General features: G+C 43.7%; 2 protein-coding genes across 2 annotated transcripts in view; one reads left to right on the forward strand and one right to left on the reverse strand.

Moving 5' to 3' along the window:
- The window catches only part of IL17RE (interleukin 17 receptor E), a 46,911-nt gene that overhangs the window by 2,312 nt on the left and 28,233 nt on the right, over positions 1-16,366 (forward strand). The window lies entirely within an intron of this gene.
- Positions 1,989-13,335, reverse strand: CIDEC (cell death inducing DFFA like effector c). The gene is made up of 6 exons (XM_042910607.1): positions 13,313-13,335; positions 11,921-11,998; positions 10,863-11,022; positions 5,601-5,759; positions 5,308-5,495; positions 1,989-2,518 (listed from the first exon to the last, which is right to left on the reverse strand). The coding sequence occupies exons 2-6, from the start codon at positions 11,971-11,973 to the stop codon at positions 2,356-2,358; spliced, it is 723 nt and encodes a 240-aa protein (XP_042766541.1). The 5' UTR covers positions 11,974-11,998; positions 13,313-13,335; the 3' UTR covers positions 1,989-2,355.

Raw genomic sequence — 16,366 nt, forward strand, 5'->3', positions numbered from 1 at the left:
AAGATTTAAATAATCACTTTTTGAATAGATGTACCCGAATAGAGACAGAACTGACAAGACATTTGGCAAGAGTGCAAGTGGTTTTTATCTTGTTTTGGGCTCAGACAGTACTGTGCTTTGTCATAAGGCCCCACAGCATTTTAAAAACCCTCTTCTGAAAGGCCTCCTGTGCTTTCATAATAAGTACCAGCTTGAGCAAAAGTGGAAAGACTAAGGCCCAGGGGCTGGTACATGGTGTGCCTTAACTGCAACAGACCTCTCCTCCACTGAGGGCACTTGGCCATGGGAGAGGCCGTTTCCCCACTTGGACTGGCCTCAGGCTCTCTGAGGTCCCGTGCTCTCTGGAATTTTTCTTTCATATACACTAGCCTCATCAAAGACTGCCCTCTCCTGTTCACTGCCCACAGCTGGTATAACTCCATTAGTCTCCAGGTTCCTGGAGGAAAAGGAAGAACCTAATATTCCCTGAGCTGAGAGGGCTCAATGCCAAGAGACTGTGGTCAGTCACTCAAAACTTACTTGTGAAACTCTGAGTCTTAGGAGGAGGAAAGATTGGACACATTCCAAACTTCTGCCACCCTTAGCCCAACTCGGCTGATGACTAACTTCACCAGAGGGGCAGGTAGCTTACTTAAAAAAAAATTTTAAAAAAGAAATTAAAAAAAAAAAAGGACACTTGGCTGGCTCAATCAGTAGAGCATGCAACTCTTGATATCAGGGTTGTGAGTTCAAGCCCCAGACTGGGGCTTTTACTTAAAAGCGTTTACTTAAAAATTAAATAGGCGTGCCTGGGTGGCTCAGTCAGTTAAGTGTCCGACTTCGGCTCAGGTATTGATCTCACGGTTTGTGAGTTCGAACCCCGCATTGGGCTCTGTGCTGACAGCTCAGGGCCTGGAGCCTGCTTCAGATTCTGTGTCTCCCTCTCTCTCTGTCCCTTCCCCACTCTTACTCTGTCTCTCTCAAAAATAAACATTAGAAAAAATGTTTTTAATTAAATACATAAGTACATTAATGTTAAAAAAAGAAGAAAAGAAGAGGGGCAAGTTGGTCGTAGCCTCTGCATGTGCTTGTATGAACATGGTGCCTCCACATGGAAAGGCCTACCCTGCAGAGCCAGGACAGCACTGAGCCAGGCCTCTACCCATAAATGCAAGAGCAGGAAAGCCCAGAATAGAAACTATTTTCCTGTTAGCTCTGCACCCCTCCCACACATGGCTGCAGGTTTGGATCAGCAGCCAGCAATAACTCTCCAGACTCTAGCTTTGGCAACACAGGCCTTTGTACTTAATAAACCCATCTAGGCTTTATATTCAGGGTCATAAATGACACATTTTTGAATGTGAGAGTCATAGACTAAAGCATAATCACCTGCAAACTTTGCCTTTCATGCTTATCTTGTTTGAGTTGCCCTATTGTGGAAAAATGCCAGCTCACACTGATGAGAAACTAATATTTTTTGTGGCTACAGAACAGCTTATTTTGAAATCCTGAAGTTGACAGTGCTGAACATGAAAGGTAAACTATCTGGCAAGCTACGGAGAGCGTTGATGGAGGGTTCTGGTACAGCCTGATTAGTATGTTCCCACCTAAACACTTAAAAGGATGTAATAAAATGTAATACTGAGAAATTAGAAGAGTGCCTTAGTCCCGCCCTGCCACTCAAAGCCCTTCTGATAGGCAATTTTATTCTGGAAATTGTCCTTTACTGTTTTGGTTATGTGGTCTGCTCAAGTCTCTGATGAAGCAGACATTAGTTCCAGAATCAATTGCAATTTTTTTTTTTTTTTTTTTTTTTTGGGCAGAAAAAGTCCTGTACTTATAACCCCACATTTTGAAGAATGGTTTGACAGTAGATTCCTCTCCTCCCTTAGACCTTTCCAACCTTCCAGGCAGAACCCCACCCTCACCCCCAAAGAACACAGGCAAAGATGTATTAGCATAAATAATTTAATGCAAACTCTCTAGTAACATACACTAGTGGACTTGACAGTTCACTCAGGAGTATCAGGGCTGAGGGACCAGGAGGTGGGGAGCGTGATGAAAGTAGAGCATGTGAAAACAGGTAGCTGAGGGGCAGACCTCATGCTAGCCTGCTGGTGACCCGTCTTGGTCAGCTAAACTACCCTGGACAGGAAGTAGCTGGGCCAGGCTAAGAACGCTCAGTTCTCCTTTCCCGGCCTATCCCAGATTTCTGACCTTTTCCCTTGGGAAGCCTTCTTCATTCGAGGTCCTGGGAGGTGAGGAAGGTGTGGCAAGATAAGAAGCTGCCTAACTGGGTTTGTAGGTGCTACTAGCTGAGCATGGGGGCCCCCCGTCTAGTCCTTCTCTGGGGAATGCCTCCAAGGACTTGGTCCTTCACTGCAGCATCTTCAGACAGGATGGGATGAGCGATGGGGCCTTGGCATCAGGGGGCTGTCCTCCCTCTGTGGCATCCAGGAACTGCTGCATATAACACGATGTGCCAAGCAGCACATGGCCTGTGGCCTGCATGCTGAAGAGGGCCCAACGAAGAGCTTCCCTGGGTGGAAGAAAAAGGCACTAGAGTCAAAACACAAAGAAAACCCCTCCCTACAGCCTCTAAATGCTGCCTCCATAATTTCATAAATTGTAGAGTGATGTGTCAACAGGAACAGATGCTGCCTTCCCTTAGCAAATGGGAAAGGGTCTACAGACATTGCCTGCAATCATGCCTTATCTGAGATGTCCGTCACCTCCCTATTTTCTCATGGAAAATTCACCCTCATTTAATAAGACCTTTAATTTTTGTAATACTGCTTTAGGCCAGCCAGATTAATCTCCATCCCATGGCTCTGTCCTTCATGACCTCTGTTCTAGACTCTGAGACCTTTCCAAGTCATGTGTAGTCTAGCTAATGTTCAGAGCGCTGAACATGAAGATCTTCATGCTTGGTATTGCAGTGTAATGAGAACAGAACTTGAGTCAAATAGGCCAGAGTTCTAATCCAGTCTTATCAGCTGTGTGAAGGTTGGCAAACTGTTATAGTTCTGAGCTTCTGCTTCCCCAACCATAAAATAAGATCATACTATTTTGATCCCTCACAGCGTTCTGAGGTTGAAATAACCTAAGTCACTTAATGTGGAGCCTAATAGGTAGATGAGTAGGGTAAATGTGGGGTCAAGAGTAGCTGGTGGAATGCTTGACTACTTCAACCAGGTTCTTGTCCAAATCTATTTAAAAGAGATAGACGAGGAAGAGTCACTAGGGGTGTTTAGCCCTAGGGGAGATCAGGGAGGGGAAAACAAAAGGAAAATAAAGACTTTCTGGCTGGTATTAAAACTTACAAACTGTTAACCTTCATTCAATAAATGAACTTATGGTTAAGGTGTAGGGAGACAAAGATAATCAGAACTCTATAAACATCTACACATAAAAATTCTTTAAAATGTTAAAGGCTATACCTGAGAAGTATACCCATTTCTCAAATTAGAGTACTAAGGCTTAAAACCAGCTGTCCAGCCATAAATAGGAGGGAAATTCTGACACAGACTACCGCATGGATGGACCCTGAAAACATTATGCTCAGTGAAAGAAACCAGTCACAAAAGAGCAAGTACTGTGTAAGATCTCTAGACTAGGCAACTTAACAAGATAGAAAGTAGGACCCCCCCCCCACACACACACACAAAAGAAAAAGAAAGTAGAACACAGGTTACCAGGGGCTGGGGGAAGGGGGAGTGGAAAGTTGGTGTTTAACGGGGACAGAGTTTCAGTTTGGGATGATGAAAAAGTTCTGGAAATTGATAGTGGTAACCGTTGCACAACATTGTGAATGTACTTAATGCCACTGAATTGTACACTTTAAACCAGTTACAATGGTAAATTTCATGTTACATATATTTTAAAACAGAACAACAAAAATAAAACTATTATTAAAAAAATAAATATAAAACTATTATTAAAAAATAATAAAAAGCTGACACCATTAAGTCACCACACCTACTTCAGCTTGTTTTGTTTTTTTGGGTTCAGGTCTGAGAGTCTTACTTCCCCTAAATGCACTGAATTTAAAGGCTGAAGCTTCTATTCTAGGTTTTGAAATCTGCAAACTACCGGCAGCAAGCCCAGATCAAGATGGGGCATGATACGGTGTAGGAGGAATATGGGATTTCTAGCCACAGAACTAGGCTCAAGCCTGTCACTGAATGTCATCTCTGGCAAGGCTTCAGGTCCCTCATCTTCAGACTGGATATGCACAGAATTAACTCAGAAAGCCAAAAGGTCTAGTGTGCTCTAGCTACGTGTGTTCTGACAGAGCTCTGGGGACCCTGAGCAGGATTTCTCAGAAGGCCTCTAAGAACAAGGATCATATGCGTTATCATTCATTCGAATTACTGCTATGTGCCGGCATTCATCAAGGTACTGGGGGCAACAATGGAGCTTGTTCTGACATCTTGTTTATCTCTGGGTCTTAAGCTTACCACATATGGCCAGGCACACAGTGTGTGCTCAGTAGATGCTAAATGAAGCAATTGGGGAGGACTAGAATCTGTCAGAAGAAACTCGCAAGAAGCCATGCTCTGCTAGTCCCTAGCTTTGTGGCTTTGGCATCGTTGGATGCCTCTGCATCAGTGGCTGTATCTGCCTGATGGGGTAGGAATTCATTAGAACACCAGTGGAGCAGCTGAAATTGGGAAACATCACCCTAACAGTACTTGTACCCTAACAGTATTTGTCTTATGATTTAACATATTCTCATGCTTCCCATGTTACTTGATTAGACTTCCACAGTAAAGTAGAAAGTTTGAAAGAAGTTCATTCATCAGTACAAATGAGTATTGTCCACAGACTTGCAAGTTAATTCCATCTATGGAAGAACAGTTATTTCATTCCTCCCACCCCCATGGAAAAATCCAGTTTTGTATCTGTGAATTTATCTGTCTTGATGGAGCTGTGTATATTGAATTCTCCTTTGAACTGATTGTAACTTCTTGCTGGTTCTCCCCTTAATTAAAGGGTTCAATAAAATCTTTGACATGTGTTCACTTTTTAAAAACCAGTTAGAAGACTACTTAGGAAAACTTACTATTTTAGGTGAAAAAATAAGTTGTTATGGTGGAAGGTAATTAGAAAAATAATGTATCCCAGTTCCACCTGGAGGAGATATGTGTACCCCTTTGGCATCTGCTAAAGCACCAGTTCAGCCATAAAGTTCCAGAAAATGCTGCCATGCTTTGTCAGCATCAACACTAGTCCAAGGCCCTAGAAACCTGAGGTCCATGTGAACAGAGAGGGGCTCTCTCATTGCTGAATACCCACCCTATCCCCAGCTAATCCCAATTCACTCACTTCATGATGCGCTTGGCCCGGTAGCAGTGCAGGTCATAGGAAAGGGAGTAGGTGCCATACAGAGTGGCCTTCACATTCAGGCAACCAATGAAGTCCTGTGGGTTCATCTTGTATAGGTCAAAGGTTACACGGGCCACATCAATCTTCTTGCCAGGCTTACGGGAGAGGGAGAGTTGGTACCTAGTACTCTGTATCAAGAGAAGCCTGTGGTTGGCAACCTACCCCCCACACCCCAAAAAAGGACTTCTCCCAGACTCCCAATGTTCTCCCTACCACACAGGTGGGAACCTCACCTTCTCTGATGGGGGCTGCCATTTCTGCCCCTTCTGGAGGACCATGAACACTGTGTCATCCCCCAGGGCTTGGAAATACTCTTCTGTCTCAACAATTGTACCATCTTCCTCCAGCACCAGGAAGAAGGGCTTGTCTGCCAGCATCAGGGTGTCCCGGACCTGGAGAATAAGATCAGTGATGTTTCTGCCATCCCCATACAGCCACAGAGCATGAAGAAAATCCATATTACATCATCTCAGCTGCCAGGGAAAGAGCAAGTGGATAAGGATCTATGGGGAAAAGGCCTGGAATCCAGGCTTTTGCTGTGGGATCACAATCCAAAGATTCTGTATTATGGTCCTTCTTGGTACCTGGCTTCATGGTTATGTTCTGGAACAGTGCTGTCCAAAAAAATATAATGGGAATCACATATGTAATTTTTTATTGAGAATATAATATAATATACATGAATATAATTCACGTATCATAAATGTCACCTTTAAAAATTTTTTTAATATTTATTTTTAAGAGAGAGAGAGAGAAACAAAGGGCGAGCAGGGGAGGGGCAGACAGAGAGGGAAACACAGAATCCAAAGCAGTCTCCAGGCTCTGAGCTGTCAGCACAGAGTCCAATGTGGGGCTTGAACCCATGAACTGCGAGATCATGACCTGAGCCTAAGTCAGACACTTAACTGACTGAGCCACACAGGTGCCCCCAAATTCACCCTTTTAAAGTATACAATTAATGGGGTGCCTGGGTGGCTCAGCTGGCTAAGCCTCAGAATCTTGGTTTCAGCTGGGGTCCTGATCTTGTGGTTTGTGGTTTCAAGCCCCACATCAGGCTCTGTGCTGATGGTGTGGAGCCTGCTTGGGATTCTCTCTCTCTCCCTCTCTCTCTGCCTCTCCCCCGCTCATGCTCTCTCTCTCAAAATAATAAATGAGTAAACTTAAAAAGTATACAATTCATTGTGTTTTAGAATATTCACCAAGTTGTACAACCATCACTACTATCTGATTTCAGAACATTTTCATCACCCCAAAAGAAACCCAGTACCCATTAGCAGTCATTCCCCATCCCCCAGCCCATGACAACCTCTACTGTCTGTCTCTATGGATTTGCCTATTCTGGACATTTCATATAAATAGAATCATATATAATATGTGGTCTTTTTAGACTAGCTTGTTTTCCTTAGTATGTTTTCAAGGTTCATCTATGTTGCAACATGATTCATTTCTTTTTCTGGCCAAATTATATTCTACTATATAGGTATATCTCATTTTTAATCCATTCATCAGTTAACATAGACATTTGGGTTGTTTCCATTTTTTGAGTATTATGAATACTGCTGTTATGAGTATTCATGTACGGGTTTGCGAGTGAACATATGTTTTCAGTTTTCCTGGGTATATACCTAGGACTGGAAATGCTGAGTCACACAATTAACTGTATGTTTAACTTTTTGAGGGGCTGCAAAACTATTTTCCAAAGCAGCTATATCAGTTTATATTCCGACTAGCAATGTGTGAAGATTCCAGTTTCTTCACATCTTCATTGGTACTTGTTATTGTCTGTCCTTTATTTATTTATTTATTTAATGTTTATTTATTTTTGAGAGAGAGAGAGAATATGAGCAGGGGAGGGGCAGAGAGAGAGGGAGTGTCTGTCCATTACTTTAGCCATTCTAGTGGGTATGAAGCAGATTTGATTTGAATTTCCCTAATGACTAATGATGTTGGACATCTTTTCATATGTTATTAGCCGTTTATATATTATCTTTAATTTTTTAATGTTTATATTTGAGAGAGAGAGAGAGAGAGAGGAGAGGTAGAGAGAGAGGATCCCAAAAAGGCTCTGTGCTATCAGTACAGAGCCTGACATGAGGCTCTAACTCACGAACTGTGAGATCATGACCTGAGCTGAAATCAAGAGTCAGACGCTTAACTGACTGAGCCACCCAGGCACCCCATTTATATATTTTCTTAGAGAAAAGTCTATTCCATTTTTTTGGCCAATTTTTTTATTAAAATTTTTTAACGTTTACTTATTGTTGAGAGACAGAGCATGAACATGGAAGGGGCAGAAAGAGGGGGAGACACAGAATTCGAAACAGGTTCCAGGCTCTGAGCCATCAGCACAGAGCCCGACGTGGGGCTTGAACTCACAAACCCCAAGATCATGACCTGAGCCTAAGTTGGATGCTTTACCAACTGAGCCACCCAGGCACCCTGTTTTTTTGGCCAATTTTTAATTGGGTTATCTTTTTATTGTTGAGTTATAGAAGTTCTTTATGTATTCTTGATATTAGATCCTTATCATATATGAGATTTGCAAATATTTTCTCCCATTCTGTAGGTTGTCTTTTAATTTTGTTAATAACACATATTGATACACGGAAGTGTTTAATGTTGATGAAGATTGATTTTTTCCTCTGATTGCTTGTGCTTTGATGCCTTATCTAAGAAACCAGTCATGAAGACTTAACACCTGTTTACTTCTAAGAGTTTTATAGTTTTAACTCTTTGATACATTTTGACTTAATTTTGTTCATGGCATGAGGTAGGGATGCAACTTCATTATTTTGCATGTGGATATTCCATTGTCCTAGCACTATTTATTGAAAAGACTATTCTTTCTTCTGTCAAAAATCAATTGTCCATTGATACATGGGCTTATTTCTGGAGTTTCAATTCCATTCTATTGATTTGTATGTATTATGAGCTCCCAAATTCACATATTGAAATCCTAAGTCGCAGTACCTCAGAATCTGGCTGTCTTTGTAGATAGAGTCTTTAAAGAAATAATTAAAATGATGTCATTAAGATGGGCCCTAACCCAATATTACTGGTATTCTTATAAGAAGGGGAGTTTAGGATACAGAGACATACTCAGAGAAAGACCATGTAAACATGAAGACAGCCATCTATAAGTCAAGAACAGAGGCCTTAGAATAAACCAACCCTGATAGCACCTTGATCTCAGACTTCCAGCCTCCAGATTTGAGAGAAAATAAATTTCTGTTAAGTATCAGTCTGTGGTACTTTGCTATGGACGCCCTAGAAAACTAATAGAGTGTCTTTCCTTATGTCAATACCACAGAGTTGATTACTGTAGCTTTGTAGTAAGTTTTGGAATCAGGAAGTGTGAGTCTTCCAAGTTTGTCTTTTTCCAAGATTGTTTTAGCTATTTTGGTTCTGGTTCATAGAAATAATTCTATGTAAATTTTAGGATAAGCTTGTCAATATCTGTAAAAAGAGTAGCTGGAATTTGATGGGGATTGCACTGAATCTGCAGATCAATTTGGGAAGTATTGCCATCTTAACATTAAGTCTTCTGTGAGATCCTGACCTGAGCCGAAATCAAGATTGGACGCTCAACTGATTGAGCCACCCAGGTGCCCCTTTGGAAGATTTTTTAAAATTAATTTTGAGGGGCACCTGGGTGGCTCAGTCGGCTGAGTGTCTGAATCTTGATTTCGGCTCCAGTCATGACCTCACGGTTCATGAGTTCGAACCCCTCATCCGGCTCTCTGCTGTCAGCGCTGAGCCTGCTTTGGATGCTCTATCCCCCTCTTTCTCTGCCCCTCCTCCCTCTCTCTCTCTCAAAAATAAATAAACATTAAAAAAATAATAATAATAAATTAAAAATATTTCAAAGGCTTATTGTTATCTTTTAAAATGAAATCCCTCTGTTCTTTTCCATGGCCAATAAGGGACTTACACTCTGGTCACTGCCAACCATATCACCTTACCCTTTTTCCCTCACTCTCTGCTCCTTTCTTTATATTGCCAAACTTGGAAAAGCAGTCCAGATAGGCTGATGTCCTCCCTGCTCCATTAGTAAGATTCACTTCTGACCTGTGTTCCATCTTGGAAAGATGGACCCTCACTCTTGTTTCTCCTTGCATCCTTTGGAGTTAGGATTCTGACTTGGGGTCCCCAAACTCAGTGGCTATAAGAATCTCCTGAAGCAACTGCTTAAAATGACAACTCCTCAGCTTCACTCATGACCTAATCAGTCCCAGGGCGTGCATTCTGGGAAGCCATGTGTGACAAGTCCATTTTAGCACAGGAAGTGGTCCCCAGCCCTCAGGTGAAAAAACACTACCAAGTCTAGACTCAAGTGTGAAAAAGTCCTTTTGATTCAGGGCATAAAAAATTGGTGTGTCACAGCCACTAGCCTCACAAGAGAGGGGAGATTGGCTCCCATGAAGAAGAACAGACCTAATTCACAGAAACAGGGGAGGGACTCCAGAATAGAGGCTTAGGTAAGCTATGATTTCTATATGTTAAACAGACTGTAGTAATCAGAAGCCTAATCCAAATGTGTAATCTGTGCCAGGCAACTGGGACATCCCCTAGAGTGCATAAGCTAATGAGGCAGTGAGGCACAAGACTAATAAAGAGCAAGATTAGATGAGGCTATAGGAGAGGCTGGGGAGAAGTTACCCCCAGCCTAGTAGAGAGGGAACATGGAAACGGGAAAGGGTGTCATTCTTGGCTGCTGTTACTACCATCCACGAGAGCTGTGTGTCTTTTGTTTCCTGCTCTAGAAGCTTACCTGATCAATAGTTTGAAGAGTCTTCCACAGCGGTTAACAAAGCCTGCCATGGAAAGCCAGTGTAGGAGATGGATGGAAGAACTACCCTGGCTGAAGGGAGGAAATGGGGAAGAGAATCTCTAAAATCTTACCTATTTCCCCAACTTCCAGGCATGTGTACAATGGAAAAGAGAACCTAAGGGTCTTTCCAGTAAGAAAAATATGCTTCAGGGGCGCCTGGTGGCTCCAACTCTTGGTTTCAGCTCAGGTCATGATCTCACACTTTGTGAGTTCGGCCCCATGTTGGGCTCTGCACTGACAGTGTGGAGTCTGCTTGGGATTTCTCTCTCCCTCCCTCTCTGCCCCTTGCCAGCTTGCACGCACTCTGTCTCAAAACGTAAATAAACATTAAAAAATAAAAAAAAAAGAAAAATATGCTCTGAAAATGCCACTGATCTACTGTTGTAGATATAGGATGGCAATCCTATAGGTATTCTGCTGCAATATACTGCCCTCCCCTTGTCACCAGACAGACATCATTAATCCATTGGACAGCACTCCAGGCAGGCACTACCAACTCATTAGAGTGGGCATCAGAAAGGAAATCTTCTCACCATCTAACCTATGAACTCCATCCCTGCTGAAGTCCCAGCTCATGACTCAGAGGACAGAGGAAGCCAGCAGGGCCAGCTCTCAGCCACAGTCCCAGTGGTTGGGCTGTGCTGAGGGTAGTCCTGTCCCTCACCTTGTGGAGGAGGTCCTTGAGACTGTGCGCCATGATACCCTTCCGCACACTCCGGTCAGCAGTGCTTACTCTACAGGGCCGGGCCTTGGGGGCCTCCAGACTGGACTCGGTCAGTAGCTGCTGGGTCACCATTGAGGTGCAGGTGCTCACTGCCACATGCCTGCGGGCAATTTGGAGCATCAGAATGAGCAGCCTGCTGCCTCCCATCCCTCACCCCTCTCAGGGAATTCACTCCCCTACCCCTGTAGGTTGAGCTCATCATATTCTTCTTCTTCTATCACCCACCAGGCTTGCTCTAAGACTTACCGGTATCACTAAAAGTCCTGTTAGATCAATGCATCTCAAACTTCAGTGATCATATTAAGTCCTCAGGAGACCTGATTCTGATTCAGGAGGTCTGGGTGGAAGCTGGGATTCTATATGTCTAATAAGTTTCGGAGTGGCATTGATGCTGTTGGTCGACACTGACCATGATGAGTAGCAAGGTGATAGGAGACCCATCCCACGTTCCCCAATACCAACTTTCCTCTCTTGGCCTCTTTCTTCCCACCCGTAAAGTGAAATGAAGTGGCAAAGCTGAGGTCAATGTAAGATAGTTTTGAATTCTGATATACATGTTGTAGAACCAGAAGAGTAGAGGGGGAACCTCGGTTTTGGAGTCAGACCCAAGTTTGAATCTTGGTTCTACTACCCATTTGTTAGGTGATGAAGAGCACCTGTTCTGTGCCTCAGTGTCCCCATCTATTAATTTGGTGTAATAATCCCCACTTCCCAAAGTTGTGATGAGGTTTAAATGAGATCAAGAATGAAGGTCCAAGCACAGTGTCTACCTTTTTCTACTCAATATGTGGTAGCAGTGTGGGGAGAGGATGCCAACCTTAAAGTCACCTGAGGGCTTGTCAAAACTGCAAAATCTGGGTCCTACTCCAGACCTCCTAAATCAATATCTACATTTTAACAAGATGCCCTGGTGACTTAGGAGCTTGCTGAAGTTTGAGAAGGTCTGCCTTATAACTCACAGGTAGCTCCCCTTTGTTTCTACCCTTGGCTCTCCTCACCTGGAGAAGGACTTGGGGTAGAGAAGGCTGAGGGACTTCATGGCATATTCCATCCTTGTCACCTGGATAGTGTTGGGCCTGAGAACGAAATAGAAAATCTAGTTAGGGTGGGAACAGAAGGTCCCTTTCATCATTCGACACAGTGCAGCCTCACCTCCATCCAGTGAACCTCCACTCTGGTCTCTCCTCTCAACTCACACATGCTTTCCCAGCCCTCCTGTCCAATCCCATGCTTGCCAACTGGAACCAAACTGGAAAGCCCCTCTGGACCCAGGCTCGGCCCCATTCGGCAGCTCCTCCTTTCTCCCCAAGACTACTCACTCCATGTTTCTCCGACCCTGGCTCTGGTCACACTGATCAGGGATCCCCAGTTGGGTCTGAAGAGGCCCTATCTGGTTAGTTCCTGCCCCTGGGAGCAGAGTTCATGCTATGCTGGCAGGAGGTGAGTCACACCACCTCCGTCTTCTGGGGATTGTTTCCTCACCTACAGTCCAGAGACCTCACAGGCCAGGCTCACACAGGCCAGGCAGCCCAGTCTAAGCCCACTCTCTCTTTCGTGTGTCCTTGAACCCCTCCTGAGGCTTTCCATTGGCCAGAGGGATTTTCTGTGACAATGGATGATAGATGTGTTCTATATCCTTTCTTCCCAGTCCCAGAGCTGCGAGCTTCATGTGGCTATTGAGCACTGGAAATGTGGCCAGTACAAATGAGGAGCTAGATTTTTAACTTTAGTTAATGTTAACTAATTTAAATTGAAATAGCCACTGTGGCTTATAGCTACTGGCAACCAGACTGCACAGTAGAGATCCAGCTATCTGATAGCCCTGGGCTCACCTGACACTTTCTCTCCTAAACCTCTCTGCTTCAGCTCTTTCAAGCTCCAACTGTCTGTGGAGACAGCTCCCTCCACCTGCAACATACTCCTCTGGCCCAGGGCTAAACATATGCAACCTTGAAACCCCAATTTCCCTATATTCCACTCTTTGGAAAGCCATTTTAGATGGCTCACACAGTCCCCTCTTCATCTTGCCCTTCCTACTTCCTAGTCAAGTGTGCCTCATTGTCTGTTTCTGCCTTACCCCCACTGATCCTTGGGTGCCTCTCCCTGAGATGTTCTCCCTATTCCCAGCTCAGAGAGGGCCTGACACAGTGGAAGGGGCTTAAGGAGTGGTCATGGAACAAAGAGCCCCCTCCCCAGTCAGGTAAAATCAGTCTTTCCTTCTGACAACTTGGGGATTCTCTAGGCCAGCCCTATCTGTGAACCCCCCAACTAGCACTACCCAAGTCTGTTTGCATCAGCCTCACTCCTCACTCCCCGTCCAAAGCCAAACTCTGTCAAGTTCACTTCACCTGCTCTCCAGGAGCTGCCCCATCAAGACCCCAAAAACTTACCTCCCCCCTCACAGCTTCCTTACTTCCTTAAGACACTGCCTAGCCCAGCCCAGCCCTCCCTCCATTTTATTTCCAGGTCCCAGGGAAGCCCCTCCCCTGGTCTTCAGCCCCAGCTGGGGAAAAGAGCAGGGGAGTGAGTGTGCAGTTCTTTCCCTTGGGATTTCGGGCCAGCCTAACTTCCAGAAAAGGCCCGAAAGGAGGGGAAAAGGCATGTTTTGTAAGCTGTGGGCCAGGCTCAGGACGTGATATCAGTCACAGAGGGCACAGAAAACAGGCAGATGTGAGTTGTGTTCCCAGCTCCACTTGAGTTCACTGAGTGTAGACCAATTATCTCACTTCTGTGAACCCATTTCTCTCACCTGTACAACAGGGATAATCATTCCTGTGTTAGTGGATTGAGGTGAGGATTTGTGATAATAAAAGTAAAGGGCTTTGCAACAGAGACACATAATAGGTAGAAGTGAGTATTGGTGTTGTAATATTATTAATGAATAATAGTAGAGGGGTGCCTGGGTGGACACTCAATTGAGTGTCCCACTTTGGCTGAGGTCATGATCTCATGGCTCATGAGTTCGAGCCCCGTATCTGGCTCATTGCTGTTAGCACAGAACCTGCTTTGGATCCTCTATCTCCATCTCTCTCTGCCCCTCCCCAGCTTGCACTCTCTCTCAAAAATAAATAAACAACAAAAAAATAATAATAATAGTAGAGACTAAAGCTAGCTGAAATGTGTAGTGGTTAAGAGTATAAGGTCTTACCCTTGACCCAGCAATCCTACTCCTATATATATTCATTGTATCTCATTCAATCTTTATTTTATATATATAAAATAACCACACCCAACTAGCTAGTTTTATTGGAGGAGGGCACATGGCGTTAATAATGTGAAGACAGTTGGGACCTGAGGTTGGAAAGAACACCCTCCCCTCCCTATACATGGCTAAAGCCCCAAATAAAAAATAACCAACTATGGGAGAGCAGCTGAGTCAGCGACTGAGGGCTGGGAAGGGAACATCACGGAACCCAAGGGCAGCAGAAGAGATCATGCACGTGCTGGGAGGGCAACTAACATGAGTACAAGTCTTTGTGTCTTCCACATTAGTCCATATAAATATATATAGAGAAGTTATTCACTTTCCCCTGCTCTCCTCTCTGTTCTGTGCTGCTTGCCACAGACACAACTCCTCTTTCCATATATATATGTATTCAAGAGAAATGAAAACGTATGTCCACACCAAAACTTATACACAAGTGTTCATAGCATTGTTTATAATAGCCAAAAGGTAGAAACAACTCAAATGTTCATGAATTGGTGAATGGATTTTATCAGTAAAAATATAAAATGTAAAAAATGTAAAAATGTAGCATATCTGACAAACCATAAGAGACTCTTTTTTTAATGTTTATTTGTTAAAAAAATTTTTTTAATGTTTATTTATTTTTGAGAGAGACAGAGACAGAATGCAAGTGGGTTAGGGGCAGACAGGGAGGGAGACACAGAATCCGAAGCAGGCTGCAGGCTCTGAGCTGTCAGCACAGAGCCTGATGCGGGGCTAAAACCCACGAACCGTGAGGTGAGATCATGACCTGAGCTGGAGTCTGATGCTCAATCCACTGAGCCACCGAGGCGCCCCTAATGTTTATTTGTTTTTGAGAGAGACAGAGTATGAGTGGGGGAGGGGCAGAGAGAGAGAGGGAGACAGAGAATCCAAAGCAGGCTCCAAGCTGTCAGCGCAGAGTCTGACTGGGGACTGGAACTCACGAACCATGAGATCATGACCTGAGCCAAAGTCAGACACTTAACCAACGAAACCACCCAAGTGCTCCATGAGAGACTCTTAACTATAGAAAACAAACTGAAGGTGGCTGGAGGGGAGGTGGGTGGAGGATGGACTAAATGGGTGATGGGCACAAAGGAGAGCCCTTGTTATGATGAACATTGGTGTTATGTTTAAGTGATGAATCACTAGATTCTGCTCCTGAAACCAATATTACACTATATGTTAACTAACTAGAATTTAAATAAAAACTTGAAACAAAACAAAATATGGCATATCCATAATGTAATATTATTTGTCAATAAAAAGGATACATGCTACTACATGGATAAACTTTGAAAACATGCAAAGTGAAAGAAGCCAGTCACAAAGACCACATACATATTTGCATGATTCCTGTTGTATGAAATGTCCAGAATAGACAAAATTATAAAGACAGAAAATAAATTAGTGGCTGCTTAGAGCTGGGGAGGAAGGGGGATGGGGAATGATTCTAATGGGGAATAGTGGAGTTTCTTTCAGGAGAGATAAAAGTGTTCTAATCAATTAATCTAATTACCGTCTATTTAAAAAATTTTCTTGATGTTTATTTATTTTTGAGAGATACAGAGAGCAAGCAGGGGAAGGGCAGAGAGAGAGGGAGACACAGAATCTGAAGCAGGCTCCAGGCTCTGAGCTGTCAGCACAGAGCCTGATGTGGGGCTCGAACTCATGAACCGTGAGGTCATGACCTGAGCCGAAGTCAGATGCTTAACCAACTGAGCTACCCAGGCACCATAGTCACTGTCTATTTTAATGATAGTTGCACAAACTGAAAATGTACTAAAAACTATTGACTTGATCACTAGAGTGGGTGAATTGTGTGGTATGTGAATTATATCTCCATAAAGCTGTTTATTTGTTTGTTTGTTGCTACTTTTATAAGTGATTCATAAGACTTTTTAAAAAAAGAGTTCAGGTGTTCCTGGGTGGCACAGTAGGGTGAGTGACTCTTGCTTTTCGCTCAGGTCATGATCTCAGGGTAGTGGGATCGAGCCCCATGTCTCCACGTAGGGCTCTGCGCTGGGCATGGAGCTGCTTGGGATTCTCTCTATCTCCCTTTCTCTCTCCTCTCCCCTTTAAGTTTATAAATAAATAAACTTACAAAATAAAATAAAATAAAAAGTTAAATTAAAAAAGTGTTCACATTGTGTATCATCACCCAGAGTTTGTTAAAATTCAGGTTGCTAGGCCCCATCCCAGAGTTTCCAACTCAGTATGACTGGGGTGGAGCCTA

The sequence above is a fragment of the Panthera leo genome, chromosome A2 (genome assembly GCF_018350215.1).
Source record: "Panthera leo isolate Ple1 chromosome A2, P.leo_Ple1_pat1.1, whole genome shotgun sequence".
NCBI lineage: Eukaryota > Metazoa > Chordata > Mammalia > Carnivora > Felidae > Panthera > Panthera leo.

Coding starts and splice junctions, on each gene's coding strand:
- CIDEC (XM_042910607.1), bottom strand. CDS start 11,973: ATGGAATATGCCATGAAGTCCCTCAGCCTTCTCTACCCCAAGTCCTTC. Junction 11,023..11,920: donor TACCCCAAGTCCTTCTCCAG/GTGAGGAGAGCC, acceptor AATTGCCCGCAG/GCATGTGGCAGTGAGCACCT. Junction 2,519..5,307: donor CGGGCCAAGCGCATCATGAA/GTGAGTGAATTG, acceptor TCTTCCACCCAG/GGAAGCTCTTCGTTGGGCCC.